General features: G+C 44.1%; 1 protein-coding gene and 2 pseudogenes across 4 annotated transcripts; 1 reads left to right on the top strand and 2 right to left on the bottom strand.

Annotated features, from left to right (window-relative positions):
- The first annotated feature begins 1,266 nt into the window (after positions 1-1,266).
- LOC118455866 (Fc receptor-like protein 4) lies at positions 1,267-18,446 on the top strand. Of its 4 annotated transcripts, none has more exons than XM_087831964.1 (10): positions 1,267-1,342; positions 1,780-1,815; positions 10,891-11,005; positions 12,535-12,689; positions 15,337-15,576; positions 16,022-16,288; positions 16,536-16,544; positions 17,238-17,480; positions 17,584-17,718; positions 18,343-18,446. In XM_087831964.1, the coding sequence occupies exons 1-10, from the start codon at positions 1,318-1,320 to the stop codon at positions 18,444-18,446; spliced, it is 1,329 nt and encodes a 442-aa protein (XP_087688090.1). In that variant the 5' UTR covers positions 1,267-1,317. The 4 variants fall into 4 exon arrangements, with proteins under 4 accessions (XP_087688090.1, XP_087688085.1, XP_087688077.1 ...); XM_087831959.1 differs by having other exon boundaries at positions 1,280-1,342; positions 12,535-12,683; XM_087831951.1 differs by lacking the exon at positions 16,536-16,544 and having other exon boundaries at positions 1,280-1,342; positions 12,535-12,683; positions 17,232-17,480.
- On the bottom strand, positions 13,086-13,741 carry LOC148103297 (uncharacterized; annotated as a pseudogene).
- Positions 13,741-15,250, bottom strand: LOC148103296 (uncharacterized; annotated as a pseudogene).
- Positions 18,447-20,642: the final 2,196 nt, after the last annotated feature.

Raw genomic sequence — 20,642 nt, 5'->3', positions numbered from 1 at the left:
CCCAACCCTGCCACATGCAGATAAACGCTGTGTCTCCAGACTTGCAGTGTTGGTCTTAGTCACCGCCTATTACAACAGTGAACATCCAGGGTTTGGGCATTGAAACGGGGGTGGAGTACAAATACCTGGGTGTTCACCTCAATAACAAACTGCATTGGTCCACAAACACAAATGCACTCCACAAAAAGGGTCTAAGCCATCTCCACTTGAGCCTGTACGAGCGCTGAGCAGCTCGTTCAGCAGTAGACGTTTACACCCACATTGTAGGAAGGAGCACTACCGCAGGTCATTCTCACCAGCAGCTGTTAGATTAAAGAACACAGTTTAGTTCTGTACAAACTAATTTCAGTTGCTTAAGTATATAGGACTACTTTGTGTCTACATTCCTCTTGCTTTAAGAGCTATCTAACATCAAAATGTCTAATTTGTGATAATAAAGGTTTATTCTATCCTATTCTAATAAATATCATTTTCAAATATCTCACTCAGATTCAACCAGAACCATCCTGAGTTAAACTGAGTTGCATGACAAACACAATGAGACGCGTGTTTCCTGTTTCTGCTCGTCACCTCAAACAAACATCTTCAGTCATAACCACAGTCAGTCAGACAGACCCCAGTGGAAAGAAAACCCCCGAAGTGGAACTGTGGTCTTTTTAAATTTTTGCATAAAGGCACCAATATCAGCTTTTGTAGCATTCGCATTACAACCATAATTAATACTTTATGACTGAAATGTGCTGCAAAAAGGTTGAGGTGATATCGCTGTTTCAGGCCATGCATCAATCACAGGTGGTAATGCCCAGGTTGATGAAATAATCAACAAAGCACAAACAATGGGCTTTCCAATTCTACAGGTGTTAATTCTTGACATACTGTGATAAAATACTTACCACAGTTTGGCAAACCATGGTGCCCCCCCCCCACACACACACACACAGACACACACGGAACAAGTGTACAGTTTGTCCATGCAGTTGGCTTTTGCCTGTTTGTACTGTGCCGTGTCAAAACAAGCGCTGACCTTTCAAAAATGCAGAGAGAGGATGTGTGTTGTGTCTTATTTTCTTGTGTTCGCTCTGTTCACAAACACATTAACATAGTATAAAAGGAAAAAGCTAATCTATGACAAAAGACGCTTTGATTGGAATGACAAAATGTTAATGAATACCAGAGGTATGCAAGGAAGAGGTTAAAATGTCTTATGTTCCTTTTGGTTTCCTAAAGTCCCCCCCCCCACAGTATGTGGTTTTTTAACAGGATGTTGTCGCCACTTTTGCTGCAAAACGGTCAGTGAAACTGCAGCGTGCAGACGCTATGAAGACAGTTTTGCTTCTGCTCTGTAAGTACTGAACAAAAAACCCAAAACTTTTTCATCACAGCATACTATATATACGATACTGTAGCTTAAGAACCACAGAGATGTTTTTGGATTTTTGCTACATGTATTTTGATCTCTCTGTTTACATGGCACACTGAGTTACGTAATTGTGATACTTTGTTATGTTTTATCCGATGTTGCTTAGCACTTTTTTAATTTTGGTCTTTACGTTTATTTAAGTGTTTGTCTAATAGTATGTTTCGCACAAAGCACTGCAGCAATTTCCTCCAATCTGCTCAACATTTGGCAATAAACCCTTTTCTGATTCTGATAGTTAAATAACGACTGAGCTTCACCCGTAACTTTGTGTCAAATATAAGTAACACAAATACATAAACTCAAATGTTTGGGAGTTTGCAGAAGCACTTACACGCTGTGTGGTTTGACTTTCATTTCAGTGTTGAGCACCTGCCGGACGTCAGCCCACAGTCGTGGTAAGGTTCAGCCCTGTGTGTGTGTGCATGCTAGTGTGAATGTAATGCTAGTGAAAAAATGAAAAAATGTGAGCGTTATATTCACCTATACTTTGGAAACACTAGGTTTATAGATGTGAACTCTTCATAGTAAAGTAATTATGGAGTGAATATGTTAAGAAGTTACTGGAAGCTTCTTTCTTTTTAAAAATCCCAAATCTGCTTTTCTGCTTCTTCCAACGGTCTCTGCTCATCTACTCACGAGGCCAAAGAAAAACTCTCCTCCCAAGAAACAGCGAAACAGCTGCATGAGTAATTTCGTCTTCAAAACAAAATCAATTTGGAATAATGGAAATGGGAAAATGTCCCAAAATGTTTCACCGATCACCAAACAAAACAAAAAAACGTCCCCTAACCGTTTTGATGAAGTATCTTTTATCAAACTAAGCATTGTTATTGTAGCCTTAGCTTAAGCCACACATTTGTTCCTTGGTAACCACATTCATTTCAGTACACATGTTTTTTATCTAATCTGGTCGTTAAGTCTGACGTCATTAGTTGTGTCTGAGCGCAAACTCTGCTGCAGGTCCCAAAGTCAAACGATCACTGCAGCATTACTGAGAGTTGAAAAACTGTCTAAATTCTTTTATCTGTAATAAAATGATCAGCGTTCTGCTCTACCAGGTGTAACAATTAAGTTTAACATCCAGGCATCCATGAAAGCAGAATTTATTACATTTAACAGAGTTAGAAGTTAGCAGGAAGTTAGCAGGAAGTTAGCGCGCTAGTTTCCATCTAAATATAATATAGCCTGTCCTGACTGAGAGATTTCTTAAACAAATTAAGACGTACAGCTCTGCTATCACTTCCAACATAAATGAAGACAGGAAACTAAACAGCAGTGATGTTTGTAAGGTTACTGAAGTTGGACTAGCTGGTATATAATGATGTGCTACATGGTAGCTACACAGATATGTTAGCATGAGATTAGCACAGTGAAGCTGGAGGATGAACACTAACTTTTTTCCACTCGATAGAAGTTAACGTGAGGGTTTTCGATGGTTAGGGACAAACGCAATCACATAGCAGGATGGTGTAAACAGACCAAACTTCTTTCAGGAGAACAAGTGAGATAATCCATCCACAATATAAGGTTAGTGTCACGGTCTGTGGGGCAGACCGTGGGGATTAGGGGAATGAGGACCCAAGATGCAGGACTTTGTGATGAAGGCAGTGCGTTTATTTACAATGGTGTAAATAGTTCACAAAAATAATCCCATGTTTTCCCCGTGACTTCCGTGTCGTGTCTTCACCCACAAGTTCGTGCTCCGTGGTCTTCGCTCCAGTGTGTCCCCACACCCCGTGCTCGCTGCTCTGGTCTTCCCTGCTCCTTCCTGGAGAAAAATAACAAAGAAGCAACTTGTCAGGACACTCGACTACCGCGGGCATGTACTCACTGGACTTGGTACTAATGACACTAACGTGGAGTCAAACTCAATATTCCAGCGACGAATGGCTCAGAGCCCCAGCCTTAAGAGCCAGAGAACTGCAATCGCTTGATCAGCAGCAGGTGCGTGGCCAAGGGCAGGAGCCCAGTCAGAGCTCCGCCCAGGCAGACAGGTAGGAGAGAGAGCAACAACACTTGTGGCCACACTGGGCTGGCCGGGGAGGCACAGGGACCATGACAGTACCCCCCCCTCAATGGGAGCCTCCCGGCGACCCACCAGGCTTACCCGGGTGCAGGCGGTGGAAGTCCCGGACCAGACCCCCACCCACGATAGCCGACCGGGGCACCCAGGAACGTTCCTCGAGCCCGTAGCCCTCCCAGTCAACCAGGTACTGAAATCCCCGACCCCGGCGGCGGGAGTCCAAGATGCGCGAGACCGCGTAAACCAGCTGGCCACCCACGAGCCGGGGGGGCGGCGGGGGCCTGGAAGGAGGGCACAACGGGCTGGAGACCACTGGTTTGACCTGAGAGACATGGAATACATCATGAATACGCATATTGCGTGGCAGCGCCAAGCGGACGGATGCAGGGTTGATCACAGCACTGATTTCAAATGGGCCGATGAAGTTGGGGGTGAGTTTCTTAGATTCGGCACGTAAGGGCACGAATCGAGTGGAGAGCCACACCTTCTGCCCCACCACATACTCAGGGGCGGCCGTCCGGTGGCGATCCGCAAGAGCCTTATTCCGTTCCTTCGTCCGGAGTAAAGCCGCCCGAGTGGCCCGCCAGGCCCTGCGACACCTGCGGAGGTGATGTTGGACAGACGGAACAGCGTGCTCACCTTCAACCAAGGGAAACAGAGGTGGCTGGTATCCCAGAGATGCCTCAAAGGGTGACACGCCGGTAGCAGAGGATGTGTGACTGTTGTGAGCATACTCTATCCATGACAGGTGTTCGCTCCAGATGGCCTGGTTATGCGAGGCGACACAGCGGAGGGCAGCCTCCAACTCTTGGTTTATGCGCTCCGTTTGGCCGTTGCTTTGCGGGTGGAAGCCAGAGGAGAGGCTCACCTTGGCTCCTATGGCGGAGCAGAACTCCCTCCACACCCGCGACGTGAACTGAGGGCCCCGGTCCGAGACAACGTCCTCAGGGATGCCATGGAGCCGGAAAACATGTGTGGTGAGGAGTCGGGCAGTCTCCAAGGCTGTAGGGAGCTTAGGAAGCGCAATGAAATGGGCAGCTTTGGAGAAACGGTCAACGATGGTCAATATTGTAGTGTTACCTGCAGATGGTGGCAGACCGGTGACGAAATCCAGAGAAATGTGGGACCAGGGTCGGCTGGGTGTGGAGAGCGGCTGCAGACGTCCAGACGGATGTTGATTGGAGTGCTTATTTTGAGCACAAGTGGTGCAGGCGGTTACGTACTCCCGTGAGTCTTTAACGAGGGTGGGCCACCAGAAATACCTGCGGAGGAATGCAGTGGTGCGGTTAACTCCTGGATGGCAGGAAAAACGGGCCGTGTGAGCCCACTGGAGCACTCGGGACCGGACAGCCGCCGGAACAAAGAGTCGATCAGGGGGGCCCGTGCCAGGATCAGGGTCGGTTTCTTGTGCCTCCCGGACGAGCTCTTCGATCTCCCACGTAACGGCTCCAATAATACACGAAGTAGGCAGGACAGATCCAGGGTCGGACTCCTCTCCGACTGGGGCAAATAGCCGGGAAAGAGCGTCCGGTTTAACATTACGGGTGCCTGGCCTGTAAGTGATGGTAAAATTAAACCGGGTGAAAAACAAAGCCCACCTGGCCTGCCGTGAGTTGAGCCGTTTCGCCGAGCGGATGTACTCGAGGTTTTTATGATCAGTCCATACAATGAACGGCTGTGCGGCCCCCTCCAGCCAGTGTCTCCACTGCTCCAGAGCCAGCTTTACGGCCAGAAGTTCGCGGTCTCCGATGTCATAGTTCCTCTCGGCTGGGGAAAGACGACGAGAGAAAAAGGCACAGGGGTGGAGCTTACCCTCGAACCGCTGGGAGAGCACGGCCCCTACTCCAGACTCCGATGCATCCACCTCCACAACGAACTGCAGGGAGAGGTCCGGCTGGCGAAGGATCGGGGCGGTGGCGAATAGTTCCTTGAGGCGAGAGAAGGCTTCCTGAGCCAGCCGGCCCCATTGGAATGGCACCTTGGGCGATGTTAACCTAGAGAGGGGCAGAGCGACTTTACTAAAATCCCTGATGAAACGTCTGTAGAAGTTAGCGAACCCCAGGAAGCGCTGAAGCTGCCGGCGATCGGGTGGTTTGGGCCAGTCCAACACTGCCTGGACTTTTGCCGGGTCAGGTTTCAAATCCCCTCTGGTGATGATGTAGCCCAGAAATGCCACCGAATCCATGTGGAAGTCACACTTCTCCCCTTTAACGAAGAGCCTGTTCTCCAGCAGGCGCTGCAAGATCTGCCGTACATGGACCTCATGTTCCGCTTTAGATTTGGAGAAGATGAGAATGTCATCTAAGTAGACAAAAGCACATCGGTTAATAAAGTCTCTGAGAACATCATTAACAAGAGCCTGGAACACAGCGGGGGCGTTGGTCAGGCCGAACGGCATCACAAGGTACTCGAAATGGCCCAGGTGAGTATTGAAGGCCGTTTTCCACTCATCCCCTTCACGGATTCTCACCAGATGGTAGGCGTTGCGCAAGTCCAACTTACTGAAAATCGTGGCACCCTGAAGTAACTCAAAAGCAGAAGACAGAAGGGGCAGGGGATACTTGTTACGAACGGTGATCTTGTTAAGCCCGCGATAGTCGATACAGGGGCGAAGGGTCTTGTCCTTCTTAGCAACAAAGAAAAACCCCGCTCCCACTGGGGAAGACGACGGCCGAATGATGCCCGCAGTGAGAGAGTCTGCAATGTATGTCCCCATAGACTCCCTCTCTGGCTGTGAAATGCTGTACAAACGACCAGATGGAAGCGGAGCCCCAGGCAGGAGATCAATCGCGCAGTCATACGGTCTATGAGGGGGAAGTGAACGTGCCCGGTCTTTACTAAACACTTCAGCCAAATCATGATAAACACGTGGGACTGAGGTCAAATCCGGAGGCTCGACCGGCTGGTCAGACCTTTGAGATGTGGTTGGAGCAGGTGCAGCTCGGAGACAGTTCATGTAGCAGTCAATGCCCCACCCGGTCACTCTCTCTTTCTTCCAATCGATGTGTGGATTGTGTTGGAGCAGCCATGGATAACCCAATACAAGGGGGGTGCGCGGTGCTTGAAACACGAAGAGCTCGATGCGCTCTGAGTGGTTACCCGAGAGAGTAAGAGACAGGGGTTCTGTGATTTGGGTTATGTCCGACAAGCGCTGCCCAGATAGGGCTGTGACAGCCAGTGGATCGGGTAGGGCGTGTAGTGTGATGCTTAGCTTTTTCGCCAGAGCTGCGTCAATGAAACTCTGCTCAGCACCTGAATCCACTAGAGCTTGAAGAGAGTGGGTAACGTTCTTAATGGTGAGTTTTGCAGGTAACATAAGCCGGGGGAGAGAACCTCTAGTCGTTATATCGCCCACCAGTATTCTCTCAACTACTGGCGAGCGCGCCCTTTTGCCCGTGCCCGGCATGAAGAGGCAAAATGGCCCTTACGGCCGCAAAATAAACACTCACCGGCGGCCATACGCCGTTGACGTTCTGCGGGCGAGAGCTGCGAACGTCCAAGTTGCATGGGCTGCTCCTCCTCCTCAACCTCGCCGTGCTCGCGTGCCGCTCCGGGCCCCGGTGAGGCGTCCCTCGGTGGCTGAGGCTGAGCGAAGCGACGTTGCGTGCTTCGCCGTGCACGCAGGCGATCGTCTATTCGAATGCATAGGGACATGATCGCACCTAAAGAGGAGGGTAACTCACGCACCATCAGTTCATCTTTAATCTCCTCACACACATTATTTAACAGTGCCGTCTTTAATGCCTCCTGCCCCCACCCCGCTTGCGTCGCTAGTGTCCAAAAGTCAACTGAAAAATCTGCCATGCTCCGCTTGCCTTGCTTCAGATTCATGAGGCGGAGCCCGGCCGCCGCAGCAGTGGAGCCCTTATCAAACACACTCCGAAACAGAGACAAAAATTCATCATAAGTAATTTCGGGATTAGCGCTCAGCACAGCTTGTGCCCAGGTCAGCGCACGATCTCGTAGCAACTGAACAAAATATGAGATCTTACTCCCGTCATTAGAGAAGGCATGAGGCCGCTGGCGAAACTGGAGTGAGCACTGCATAAGAAAACCCGCACACTTCCCTACATCCCCTGAAAACAGCTCAGGTGTGGGGAGATGAGACTCACACACAGCCGGGACTAGAACCGGTGAGGCAGCACTTACTGCGGAGCTTGATGATGCCCGGGCGGGTTCGCTGGTAGGTGAGGGTTCCGGCAATGGAGTGCGCTGAGCAGCTGCTAGTGTTAAGGCAGCGACGTTCTCGCTGAGGCGAACAAGCATCTGCTCGTGGCGTTGTAAGATCGCTTCCAGTGTGACCGGGGCGGAGGGAGACGGGGAGGAAGCTGAATCTGCTGGGTCCATGGTGGCTGGAATATTCTGTCACGGTCTGTGGGGCAGACCGTGGGGATTAGGGGAATGAGGACCCAAGATGCAGGACTTTGTGATGAAGGCAGTGCGTTTATTTACAATGGTGTAAATAGTTCACAAAAATAATCCCATGTTTTCCCCGTGACTTCCGTGTCGTGTCTTCACCCACAAGTTCGTGCTCCGTGGTCTTCGCTCCAGTGTGTCCCCACACCCCGTGCTCGCTGCTCTGGTCTTCCCTGCTCCTTCCTGGAGAAAAATAACAAAGAAGCAACTTGTCAGGACACTCGACTACCGCGGGCATGTACTCACTGGACTTGGTACTAATGACACTAACGTGGAGTCAAACTCAATATTCCAGCGACGAATGGCTCAGAGCCCCAGCCTTAAGAGCCAGAGAACTGCAATCGCTTGATCAGCAGCAGGTGCGTGGCCAAGGGCAGGAGCCCAGTCAGAGCTCCGCCCAGGCAGACAGGTAGGAGAGAGAGCAACAACACTTGTGGCCACACTGGGCTGGCCGGGGAGGCACAGGGACCATGACAGTTAGTCACTAATATACTGCTGCATGGGCTGGAGTTACATCGTGAGGGTTTAAAAACTGAGCTTTAAAACGAATAGTGGTCATAAAAACCACGACAGGCCGAGAGTCATTGATCACTTTTTTTTAAGATTAAATAGAACAAGATAAAAAGCATTAAAACATGTTAAAAACACAAAGCCTTACTAAATGCAGGGCAGTTTGGGCCCGGAAGCAGGATTCATCACGTCATCACTTAAAGACTGGATAGATCTTTGGCACAAAAATGCTATTTTATGCCTGTCAAACTCCAGAAATTTTTATAGATTCAACTAAAGAAATTGGAGCAAATTACAGCTTTTTGCAGCAGGTAACAAAGTGTCTACAGATACATTTTCAAGTTCTTTGTCAAGTTGTCCACCAGTGACTGTCTGTAAGACAACATGTCACACAGCTGATAAATGTCCGATCAGAGCACAAGAGCAAATAACTGCTTTCTTTACTGTTTATTACTGCTGTGGGGCAACAAAACAAATGAGTTTTATTCATCACATTTCTTCTGTGTGTGTGTGAAGTGAAGCACACCATCATCAGATCTCTCAGACTCATTATGGTAACGACAGCAATTGCAAAGCTCAGTTGTTACACTGTTTCACTAACTTGGAAACTCTCTGGGTTTTTGATTAATTCAGTGAGTGCATTTATTCACTTTGGCTAACATCTGGTCTCAAATAATAACCCCTCAGAAACAGCACTGAGCTGAAAAATCTGAATTTGAGCAATTTTATTCAGCAAATGTTCAGAAAGCCCAAAAGAACCACATGCTTATTTTTATTTAGGCCATTGCATGGGAAGGAAACAGGAAGTCAGTCGACTTAGGAGGCACGGCTCTCATTGGTGCAGGTTCAACAGAGAAAGACGCGTTTTCTTTAGGCCAAAGTTTGCATGAGTTTACATGACGCCAGAGTTTGTAGTGGAGGAAGCTTTCTCAGCGCGGGGTCGACTGTTCAACTACTGTTCACACATAGGATGGACAAAAGTTACCCACTTATCCTCTTTTCTTACACAGAATATGAGGCTAAGAACATTTTTTTGTTTATTGTTGTTACTGCCATTTCTAGCTACTTTTTTTGTGCATCACTTTTGTGATGTAGTCGTGATCCACCCTTCATTTCTTTATACTTTGCTAGGAAAATAGAAATATCGTATACAAGAGGAAAGAATTTGTCGAATTCTAAAATGCTTAAAATAAAACCTTTATTATTCTGAGCTGCATTAGATAGTCTTCAGGAACAGTTCTCCAGGCTTCTCGAAGGATCAAAAATCTTATTTGGATGTTGATGACTATGATTCATGGTGTTCCTGATGGCATGTTTTTCTATCAAGGTGTACTTTTACTGCAGTGGAAGTGTTTGAGATTATTTCCATGCAGAAAAATCAATCTGCTATCAATCAGATGCTTTTCAGATGGTATTTCATGATAGATAAAAAATCTGATGCTGCTCTTTGACAAGATTTTCAACACCACCAACTGAAGCCCCATAGCACAAAAGATGGCTGTACTCACTATTGCACCTCTCTCCTGACCTCCATGCATATTGATGATGATTTAAACCAACGTTTTATCATTTCACATGATCTGTTATGGCTAAAGTTGTCACTTTCAGTGCAGTTCTTTTGTCAATACCTTTGCCTTTTCTCCCTCTTTCCCTTCTTTAAGAATGGCTTTTATTTTAGCTTCTTTAAGGGTACATGACTAGTTTAGCTAATAGCTATTTGGTGCAAAAAATACTATTTCATGCCGTTCCAATTTTTATTGACTCAACTAAAGAAATTGGAGCAAATTATAGCTTTTAGCAGCAGGTAACAAAGTGTCTACAGATACATTTTTGAATTCTTCGTCAAGTTGTCGGGGTGGCTGTAGCTCAGGTGGCAGAGCAGATCAGCCAATAACCAGAAGGTCGGTAGTTTGATGCCAGGCTGCTCCAGTCTGCATGGCAAATATCCTTGGGCAAGATACTAACCCCATGTTGCTCTCCGATGCATCCATCAGAGTGTGAATGTGTATGAATGTTAGATACTTAGCACTTAAGCTTAGAAGGAGTGCTTGTGTGAACGGGTGTGATTGGGTGAATGAATTAGTTGTATAAAGCACTTTGCGTGCTCAGGCAGAGTAGAAAAGCGCCAGTCTATTATGTGGTGATGCAATACTGCGTCATGTCTCGAGTTAGGTGTTGGAAGGATTCATTGCTTAGTGTTTACAACCAAACCAAACAAAAAACCCCGAAACAAACATTTATCTGAAAATGGTTCGACAAATGAGTGCCAAAGGAGCCAATATCCAAGTAAAGTCTTTGATAGACTTTCAGAAAGCCTGGAGAACTGCTGATCAAGACCTCTTTAAAAAATTAAAAGAAAGTCTTTCTCCTTCAAAAATATTAAGAAGTGAAATTTGTCTTTGTGTCTACACACCCAAAAAATGACTGATACTGAAAGGAAAAACCCTACTGTTCTTCTGATACTGTAAACTGTAAAATTAAACTAAAACTGTTACTGTTACTGTTCTTCTGTCTCTCTCAGCATCTTTGAAGGTCATTCCCAACTGGTCTCAGTTTTTTGAGTACGAGAAAATTACTCTCAGCTGTGACGAGATAACCTCTGGTGAATGGACGGTGTGGAGATACACTACAGAAGGGTCAGTTTACCTCTGAAATACCAAAATGCACACAGAACAAATCTGACAGGTTAAAGGAAGACCACTTTTAATGTTTCACTCAACTAACAACAAATCCAATATACATTTAATTTCCAGACACTATTTATCACCCTTTAGGTGTGTTTCCTTATTTCAGATAATGTTAGTCTGGGTTGTGATTATGTGTTCATATATATTAAGAATCCATAAATCCATCCATATAATAAGAAATATAGTTAAATACGGTTATATCACCATTCTTATAGTTGTATTCAAAGTTGAATTATCCTTAGGTGATGTTGCTTCTATTTGCATCTTGAGCTAATTATTGCTGCTTAACGAGTTGAAGCTATGAGGACAATCAAACGTTTGATTGTGACATTTTTAGAAACCTAGTCCTTTAGCAGGGAGTCTGTGTAGCACTTATAACTGCAGATAAAGTAAAACTGTGGCACTTCCTGCTGATTTTGAACTTTGGGCCTACTACAGATCATATTGCGCATTTAGTATCAGTTACTACAGTGATGTAGTTTGGTAAAAAGAGCCATCTTCATGACAAAAAACAAGAACAAAAACACAGCATCTGACTTAAGACTTAATCTTTTTTACCACTTCACCCTGTTTGGGGAAGTATAGTGATAAAAGCATTAGTAGAGATTTAACTCATCTGTCTGGTAGCCAAAGCCTCTCTTTCATGGCTTTTTTGGAGTTAGAAACTAATGTTAACTCATGTTAGCCCTTCTTTGCCTTAAATTGTTTTCTGAAATTTGGGGGATAGTGAATACAAATGATTTAAATTAAAATTTTGGCAAAGGAACAGACTCTGGTATATTTTTTTTGCTCAAGTACATTTGATATGTAAACTGGAACAGCCAGCCAGGGATGGAACCACCAACCTAATTAGTAAAGCTCCGGCTCCACCTGGTCTACCTTCAGCCACCCTGGAAAGCTCCACCTTTTTAATACTTGGGTTTTAAAGGTCAAACTGGTTACTGGTTACAAACTGTTACAAATGTAACCATGAAAGTTGGTACTGTGTTATTCTTGGGCTGTCAGTCAATGCTGTCAACCTTCACGTATGGCTCATTTACCCTTTTGTTTCAGTATCTTTATTTCTCAATGAGTAGGGTTACTGTTTCACAGCAGTCGTATCACTTTCAGTGACAACTTATCTGATGAGTGAAAGCAAAGAAAAAGCAGAAGAAAAGAAACAAATCAGCAAGAAAAATGAACAAATTCGAACGCTCTCGTAACAAACTACTGAAAAACTGATATTTAGTAAGTTGGGATAAGAGCAACAGAACCACTTTGTGAGTGATAAGGACGCCAGGAGATATCTGGAAAATGCTATTATATCATGTCCTCGTTTGAGAATGTTTGCATAATTTAGAAACTGTTCAGTGTAACATGAAGAGTTAAATCCAGTCCATTACAGAAATAAATTGTTACTTAATTCGTTAATCATTTTAGGAACTGAAATAAATAAATTTCACATGTGTAACTGATTAAAATGTATAATGTGTCCTCAGATTGAAACTGTATGACTGCACCTCGGGTTGGGGTACTGAGTCTTTCTCTACCTGTGAAATGAAGACAGTCAAGCGTTCTAATTCAGGTGTTTACTGGTGCCAGTCCACACACGGTCACAGCAGTAATGCCATCAAAATCACTGTCAGTGGTAAGCGTCATCAAACTGCATCTCAGCATGACTGTAGGCGAAGCCACATAAATACTCCATCCTTCTGCTTCCTGTTTTAGGACAATACACATATTCAAGGCCTGTTGTGAAATTCAATATGACTCATATATGCGTGATTTAGATTTCCTCTCTTCATTGAACCTTTGCAACATGCACAAATAAATCAATACAACTGTAACACTGTTAAAAAGCATATGTAACTGTGGAGAGTGTTATACATAAGCCTATATAAAACAGTCTGGCTATACCCCTTGTTGCTCTCCAGTTGTATTTAGGAGAGGCTGAACAACACAAGCGCCTTCCTTTTTCTGTTTTCCTAACAAAACATGAACATGGAAACACCACAAAGGAGAAAGAAAACATAAGGAGCATGGGTTGTCCCTATTGCTTTTGTTTCTTTGCACTGAACCAGTTGCTCAAGCATTTGACAAGACAAGCATTTTGACATTTTCAGACGACAGGGCAGCTCGCTTCTTCTCAACAACATGACAAGAAAGTGAAAATAACCTCTCACATGGTATGGATGTGGCAGGTGCTGCCAAGTACTTGCGTTTAAGGTACCATCTCAGTGTGTGCCCCTTCATGCTTGAGCCACCATTTCTGGGGACAGTCCTCTACGTCAATAGTTGGCTCTGGCCTAGATCGCTCCACACACTTCTCAGTGCAGTCCTCCTCTTCAACAGATGAATACTGTGATGCAAGCGTGAGAGCTGATCTTTTCTTAGATGGCTCATATGTTGCTGGTTGTTCAGGCTGTGCAGGCCTCTGCCTCTCCCTCAGCAATGCACTGATCAAGCGCCACACCTCAGCCCTGTCAGGCCTGCTAAGATCCTTAAACCTAGGATCCAGTGCTGTCGCAACCCTGAGCCACATGACGCTAGTTTTTTCCTTGTGCTTCTCCATTTTTGCTTTGAAGGTCTCCTTGAACTTAACCATGTAAGCTGGGTAAGCGACAGGTGACACAAAGCTGGCAACACCACTGAGCAGGAAACAAACTTCTCCCCTCCCAAAAGTTCAGATATATACCTGCACTTCATTAAGAATTTGTTACATTCACTTGTATAAGGTTAAAAAGGCCTTTGACCTTTCTGCATTTTGCCAGTGCAAGGTTAAATTGACTGTTCTGTGTGATGGCTCGATGAAGGCCGCTGCAACCATGTTGTGTGCACTGTCAGTGGTCAGCGTGCTGACTTTATGTTCAATTCCCCACTGTCTAGCTACCTGCTTAAAGTGCACGCCGCACGTGTCAGCGAAGTGCCTCTCCTCCGTCTTCATAACAGTCAAAACATGCGAGTGAAGTTCCCACTGTGGTGAAAAATAATGTGCTGTTATTCCAGGGTAGCTATGATTACTCAGAGAAGTCCAATAGTCTCCAGTGAGCGCAACCGTGTTGGTCTGCCCCAAAGCCTCCTCGACTTTGGTTTTCTCATCTTCATACAAGTTGTGTATCTTGGTTACAGTGGTGGCTCTCAAAGGCAATTCATACATGCAGTCGTTGGACACTATGCAAATTATTTTAAGTAGCCCCTCATCCTCCACAATGATAATTGGCCTCCAAGCTGTAGCCACCCATTTTGCCATGGCTGTTGGAAATTTGTTGGTTGTAGAATTGTCCAGACGTCTCCTTTGAAAGCTATCCAGCGTGGTCTGCCTTTGGCGAGAGGGAGGAGGACTCTCTGTGTTAGCTATGTGCTTGGTTAGCAAGTGGTATTTGAGACAGGATGTACTACGGTGATAACTCAGTTCACATCGACAGTAAATTCAAATTCAATTTACTTTGTTTTTGTCAAGAAAACCATCTGGCATTGCATGGCAAAATTGAACTTGCTGTTCAAAAGACCTTTTCCTTTATCTATTTCTGCTCACATCTACAACTGCTGCGTCGCTTCCTGATTTCTGAAAAAAGGGGGCGGGCCAAAGATCACAGGCCGTTAATTCTGTGTCAAAAAAAATAAAATTAAAGGTGTTTAAATGTTTTTGCATTTATGCATTATTATCAACATTGACATTTGTGTGTTCCCCTCTTGCCCCTGCGGGCGATCTATCCTTCAAGCTCAGGTCCTCTACCAGAGGCCTGCGAGCTTGAGGGTCCTGTGTTGTGTTATGGCGTTCCATGTATGCCCTGCCTGCTAGCATCTTGCACCCTGCTGTATAATACATTTATATATTCCTATGATGCCCCTGAGACAATCCAGCACATTACAGGGCCCAGGAGGAGGAGTGGCAGCAATCTTTCACTCCAGCTAATTAATGAATTAAGACCCAAATTTTTAATTCATTTATTTGAAAGCCAGACTTTATTTTTAAACAACCACAGATATGTTGAGCCATGTAAACCACTCTCTGTCTGAGGCCTTAAGATCGCTTGCTGGTGGAATCACCATCTCCAGTTATTAAGCCATCTGTCAAATGGCTCTCTATGGTACCCAGGTAAAGATCTTCAAGGGTCTGAGGTCTTAATTTTTGACTTCTCTGAGTGTTTTGTTTCCCTTCATGTGCCTTATGGTCAGAGACAGTTCAGAGACAGTTGATTTTCTTACCACCATTGTTCTAGGTCAGTCACTGCTTCCCTTGAGGCTGTCTCATCACCTGAAGTCAAGCAACAACTTTTTTTGTCTTTCTGTTGGTTTAGAGAACCCAGTCATCCTGCAGATTCCTGCTGCTCCTGTGGTGGAGGGAGATAACATCACTCTGCTCTGTAGAACAAAGAATCCCTCCAACAAATCAGCTGATTTCTTTAAAGATGGTATCTTCATCAAAAATGAAAATACACGACGCATGACCATCTACCAAGCATCAAAGGCTCATCAAGGTTCCTACAAATGCAGCATTGGTGGTCGTGATTCACCATCCAGCTGGCTGCTGATACAAGGTAAAGAACGAAGAACCAAGTCAACCGTAGATCTAAACATTTTAGAGGTATCTAACAGATGGAAAAACAAAACAACACAATTGGTGATTTGTACAAACTCTTATTATAATCTCAAGCTACCAGAAACCTCCTTACATTTTAAAATCAAGCAACTGAATAAGTGCAGCTGAAGCCTCAGTTACTCAGGACTGGAGAACATCTGATAACCATCAGTCACTAAGGAAAAATATGCTGGGTGAGGTCACTCACTCACTCACCTGTGATCACTTTGGCTGCTGGAGTATTATTTGTGTGCTTTTCATTTCAGATTAGTTTAGTTTTTGTCCAAGAAAAAAAAGTGAAAAGCAACAAAGGATCATCTTAAGGTTGTGCAGTTTTTTACTATCTTGAATGCAGCTGAACAAATTTTTAAACACACTGATGTAAAGTCTGCTTCTGTCCCCAGATGATGCTGACCCCCCAACTCTCACACCGTCCCCCAACACAGCTCAGCTGTTTGAGTACAAGAGCCTGAACCTGAACTGTGGTGTTCAAGGATGGACAGTGAAGAGGTTCACAACATTTGCTGAAGACCTGTCCAGTTGTCAAGCATGGGGGCAAGTCGATTCCCATGGCTGCGTCCTCCATACGACCAAGCAGCCTGACAGCGCGGTTTATTGGTGCGAGTCTCCTACACAGCAGCGGAGCAACTCAGTCAACATCACTGTTCATGGTATGTTCAGTAAAAAACCCTTTAGAAACAAAAACCCTTCAAATTTTCTAAGAATGAGGGACGACTAAAAGTAAACATAATTGTCCAAACAACTGAAAGTTGTTGTAAAAGAACCAAGAGACAGATGCAGATACAATTGAAGGGTGTATGTGTGTGGGAGGGGGGCATGAAACCTTGAGAAACTAACCTTTTTCTGAACCAGCTGAAGGGAAATCATTGTGAATGTCTTGTAACCATTGTGTGGCAGGCAGGAAGTGTAACCCAAAGCAGTACTCGCAGCTTTTATTAGCTGCTTTCTACTGAGGAAGAAAAAACACTGACTGTCAAGATTATAGGACCCAAATGCAGGACTCTGTACGATGAATACAGCACTTTTATTTACAGTGCAGCAAATAATCATGACCCGATAAATCCCCATGCGTGATCCCGATGAGTGTGCTTCCCCGATTCTAATGCTGTGTCTTCTCCCAGTGTCCATGGTCCTTCTTTCTGCTCCCTGTGTGTCTATGTGCAACGTGCTTGCTTCGTCCTCTCATTTACGCAACTCTCCTGGAAAATCACAGAGGAAGCCATGAGTAACTTCTACACTCGCAGCAACCTCAAACTTTCTAGCGTACGGTTTTGCTGGGAAACTGATGGGAAATTTCACAAAGATCCAGCGTAGATGGGAGCTCTGTTAAGAAGCTCCCGAGATTAGGTGAATCAGCTGCAGGTGTGTGTGATTACGCCAGGTAGGGGAAAGGCTCGGTTTTCCAGGAAAACCAGGACACACACACACACAGGTAACGAGGGAAAGGGAAGCAGGTGGGATGACGGCTGACACTTGCACGGTCGGACCTTAGACCCTACATCTGTTGGGATTTACATTCCTGGGAAAGTTTGCAATGTTGTTTACTTGTGAGTACTTCCTTACTGAAGAATGATGGACTTTATCTCCGAGCAGGTCGAGATACTCCAGTAATCCTGCAGAGTCCCGTCCTCCCCATGATGAAGGGAGATAATGTTACTCTGCACTGTGAAACAAAGAACACTCAGTCCATCCTCCCAGCAACTTTCTACAAAGATAACTCTATTGTTGGTACTGAGCCTAGAGGTCACATGATCATCTATAACGTCACCAAGTCTCATGAAGGCATCTACAAGTGTAACATGAGTGTGGGAGAGTCTCCATCCAGCTGGCTGTTCATCATAGGTAAAACAGGATGACTGAAAGCTTTGAAAGTCCAAAGAATCAAGTGACTTTTTTTTATTGATTTCCTTTATTTACTGAAGCAGCTGTGCTTGTTTGTTTCTAGATCCTGATGCTCCCGCCTCACATTCAGATTCAGACAAAAACCTGTCTTCTCTGGGAATGCTGCGTCACATCTTGGTGTACTTTCCATATATAATCTCTACATTCCTCATGGTCTCTATATATCGTGGGTCTACAGGTAACATTATTATGTTCAAATATCACCCATCCATTAGTTAAATCCTGTGTTTATCCCTTCCTGTTTCCATTATTATCTATGTTTTGTCCTTTGTCCGTCTGCTGCCCAGTTGTGCTTCCAGGTGTTTCCACTCGTTCCTAATCTCCTCCAGTGTATTTATAGTCTGTGTCTGCTGCTGTTCTTTGTCGCGTCCTCCCTCATAATGTGTGTAGTCTCTGTCTAGTTTGTTTTATTTGCTATTACAAATAAAGGCTATGATTTATAGTCATCCTCTGTCTCTGGAAGTGCATTCTGGATCCACTGGCTAGCAAACTGTGGTTTGTGACCAAGGTTGGATCCTTCTGCCTGATTTCTGGTGGTCTACAAGTAGACATTCTCCATAGGAATGAGGTTTTGGGGGGATGGCAAGAATAGAGAATAGAGAAGCTGCAGAGAGGCAGATAACACTGCAAGGAAAACAAGAAATGTGCATACATGAAGGGCCATTAGGTTCAAAATGAGAATTGAATCTAAAAGAATTACTTTTGATATGTTCTCTTTGTTAAACAATCAGTGAAATGTGGGCTGTCAGTTTTGATCATTTGCATTGTTTCACACAATTAATGCCCACTATACACTTAACAGGAAGAAACTCACATCAAAGAACAATGTCTCCACCCACTGAGGAAGATGAAGACCATCCGTATGATGATGCTATGGCTGATGTCACCACTGAGCATAGTTTCTAATAAAATCTTTGTCATGTTGTTTCCTAAACATTTTGCACTTTTCAGAATGAAATACTTGTTTCATGTAAATGTTTTTCTGGTTTACATTTAGTTTTCAATGTTTTTTTTTTTTTTTATAAATAAAGATTAAAAGCTGTTTTTACAGCTGACTGGTATTCTTTAAAAGCATTTTCCTGACAGCAGGAATTATCAGTGTTAGAGGTAAACTTTTTTTTATTTGTTTGAATGTCCCCTGATTGGAACATTTAAATGTCACGTTAGGCCTCTGTTGTGTTAGACTGGGGATGAGGGAGCAGAACTACTCTTGGTGATGTGCTGCCACCTGCTGTCTGCTTTCTGTCAGTGCTCAGGCTGTCCATCCTTGAGACTGTGGAGCTACAGCAGGGAACTAAAGCCAAGTGATTAAAGCCCAGAAAATTTACTAAACCAGTTTTGTTCAACTTAACGCCTGAAAGAAACCTTAAAGTGACAGTTAAAAGAAAACCAAATATTTCTGCACCTTTTTTCTGATGCTGACAAATGTTAAGTGCTGTTTAAATGATTCATTGTTAGAATTTTAAATCTAAAACAGCCAAACATTGCTGCCTATTTCAGCTGCCAGAGGTTGAGAAGCGGGGTACAACCCGTGACAGGTCCTCAGTTTGTCACGGAGCAAACACAGAACACAGAACTAATGTTTATTTACAAGATCAATTTAAAATCAACTTGATCCCACGCAAATGGACTTGCCCAGAGAGAAGCCCTGCAGACATGGGGAGAACAGCTCCACACAACTTTGATAGCCTTGCTATTATATTATATTATATTATATTATATTATATTATATTATATTATATTATATTATATTATATTATATTATATTATATTATGTCATCATGGATTAAAAAAAACTGTCCCCAAATCTTTTCCTACACAAATCAGTGCAGTTTTTTATCAGTGTGATGCCTTCATTAGTGATGTGTCGGTTGCGAACGAAATGGCTCTTAGAGCCGGGTCTTTGACGTGAACGACGCGAGCCGTGGGGTTTTTTTTCCTTCTCTCATCCTCTCTCGCACTTTTTTTCCGCTTTTTTCCGCTTCACTCCACACGCAAGCAACACGCAAGCAACACTTCCCAGCGCAAAGCACAAGGCTTGTGCTGGGAAGAGGGGGGAGGGGCGGTAGTTACACTCTCAGTAGCACATGAACAGAGCCGGAGGGAAAGAGAGCCAGGGACAACAATGTCACATTAGAAAGGTATAGTAATCATCCACAACTATTTTCAGTTGCAGATGATAAAGGATTCAGAAAGTTTATTCATGCAGGTCCATATGACAGAGAATATGCATCTTCTTTTTGTTTTCATAATTTATATTTAATTGTGTTGTGGTTTGCAGTGTTTTGTGTTGTTTCACTTTAAATTTGTTTAAAAGGAAAAAGCTCAAAATTTAAATAGTCAAAAGTTGAAATGTGAATAGTTGGTTTTTGTATTATATGATTTATTTATTACATTTTATGTGGAGTGAATAAATAAAAGTATATTTACGGTGGCCCCTACAGACAAAGCACATACAAACTCCAAAACACGTAAAAACTCCAAAACACATTAAAACTCAGAAGCACATAAAAACTCAAAACACATACAAAAGACAACAGAAGTGCTCCAGGATGCTAGGGGGCAATGTTGAACTTTTGTTACCAAGTGGCTACACAAGCCAGCAAGTACCAACGACCGGATTTGGTGTGTGGTAATAACAGGTAAATGAACTTTTTTTTGTTATTATTTGAATATATATGAGTGCTTGTGTATAAATACACAAAAAATACACATATGCTTTCATGCTTTCAATTGTGTAATTTAAGTGATCTAGTAGCTCTGCTTTGGAAGTTCAGTTCATGCTAGAAATGTGTTTTGGAGTTTGTACGTGTTTTGTCTCTTGGGGCCACCGCATATATTTATATATAAACATATATAAATAAAACCACTTTTTTTTTACATTAGTAATTCCTTTTGTTTGTTGTTAATAATAAATAAATTAAAGCAACAAAACAACCTGAAGAGCCGGTTCAAAGCCGAAAGAGCCGGTTCTGTAAAAAGAGCCGGAAATCCCATCACTAGCCTTCATACGTGCTTCAGGTTCCTGCAAAATCCAATACTGTCAGTCCTCTACATTCCTCTCCTTAACACCCACCAAATATCTTCTCATCATCTCTGTTC

The sequence above is a fragment of the Neolamprologus brichardi genome, chromosome 3 (assembly GCF_056152115.1).
Source record: "Neolamprologus brichardi isolate AB-2024 chromosome 3, ASM5615211v1, whole genome shotgun sequence".
Lineage (NCBI taxonomy): Eukaryota > Metazoa > Chordata > Actinopteri > Cichliformes > Cichlidae > Neolamprologus > Neolamprologus brichardi.
The sequence above is the reverse complement of the archived record's forward strand: the minus strand, read 5'-3'. Positions and strand labels throughout refer to the sequence as shown.

Coding starts and splice junctions, on each gene's coding strand:
- LOC118455866 (XM_087831964.1), top strand. CDS start 1,318: ATGAAGACAGTTTTGCTTCTGCTCT. Junction 12,690..15,336: donor AATCACTGTCAGTGGTAAGC/GTCATCAAACTG, acceptor CTGTTGGTTTAG/AGAACCCAGTCATCCTGCAG. Junction 17,719..18,342: donor TATATATCGTGGGTCTACAG/GTAACATTATTA, acceptor TACACTTAACAG/GAAGAAACTCACATCAAAGA.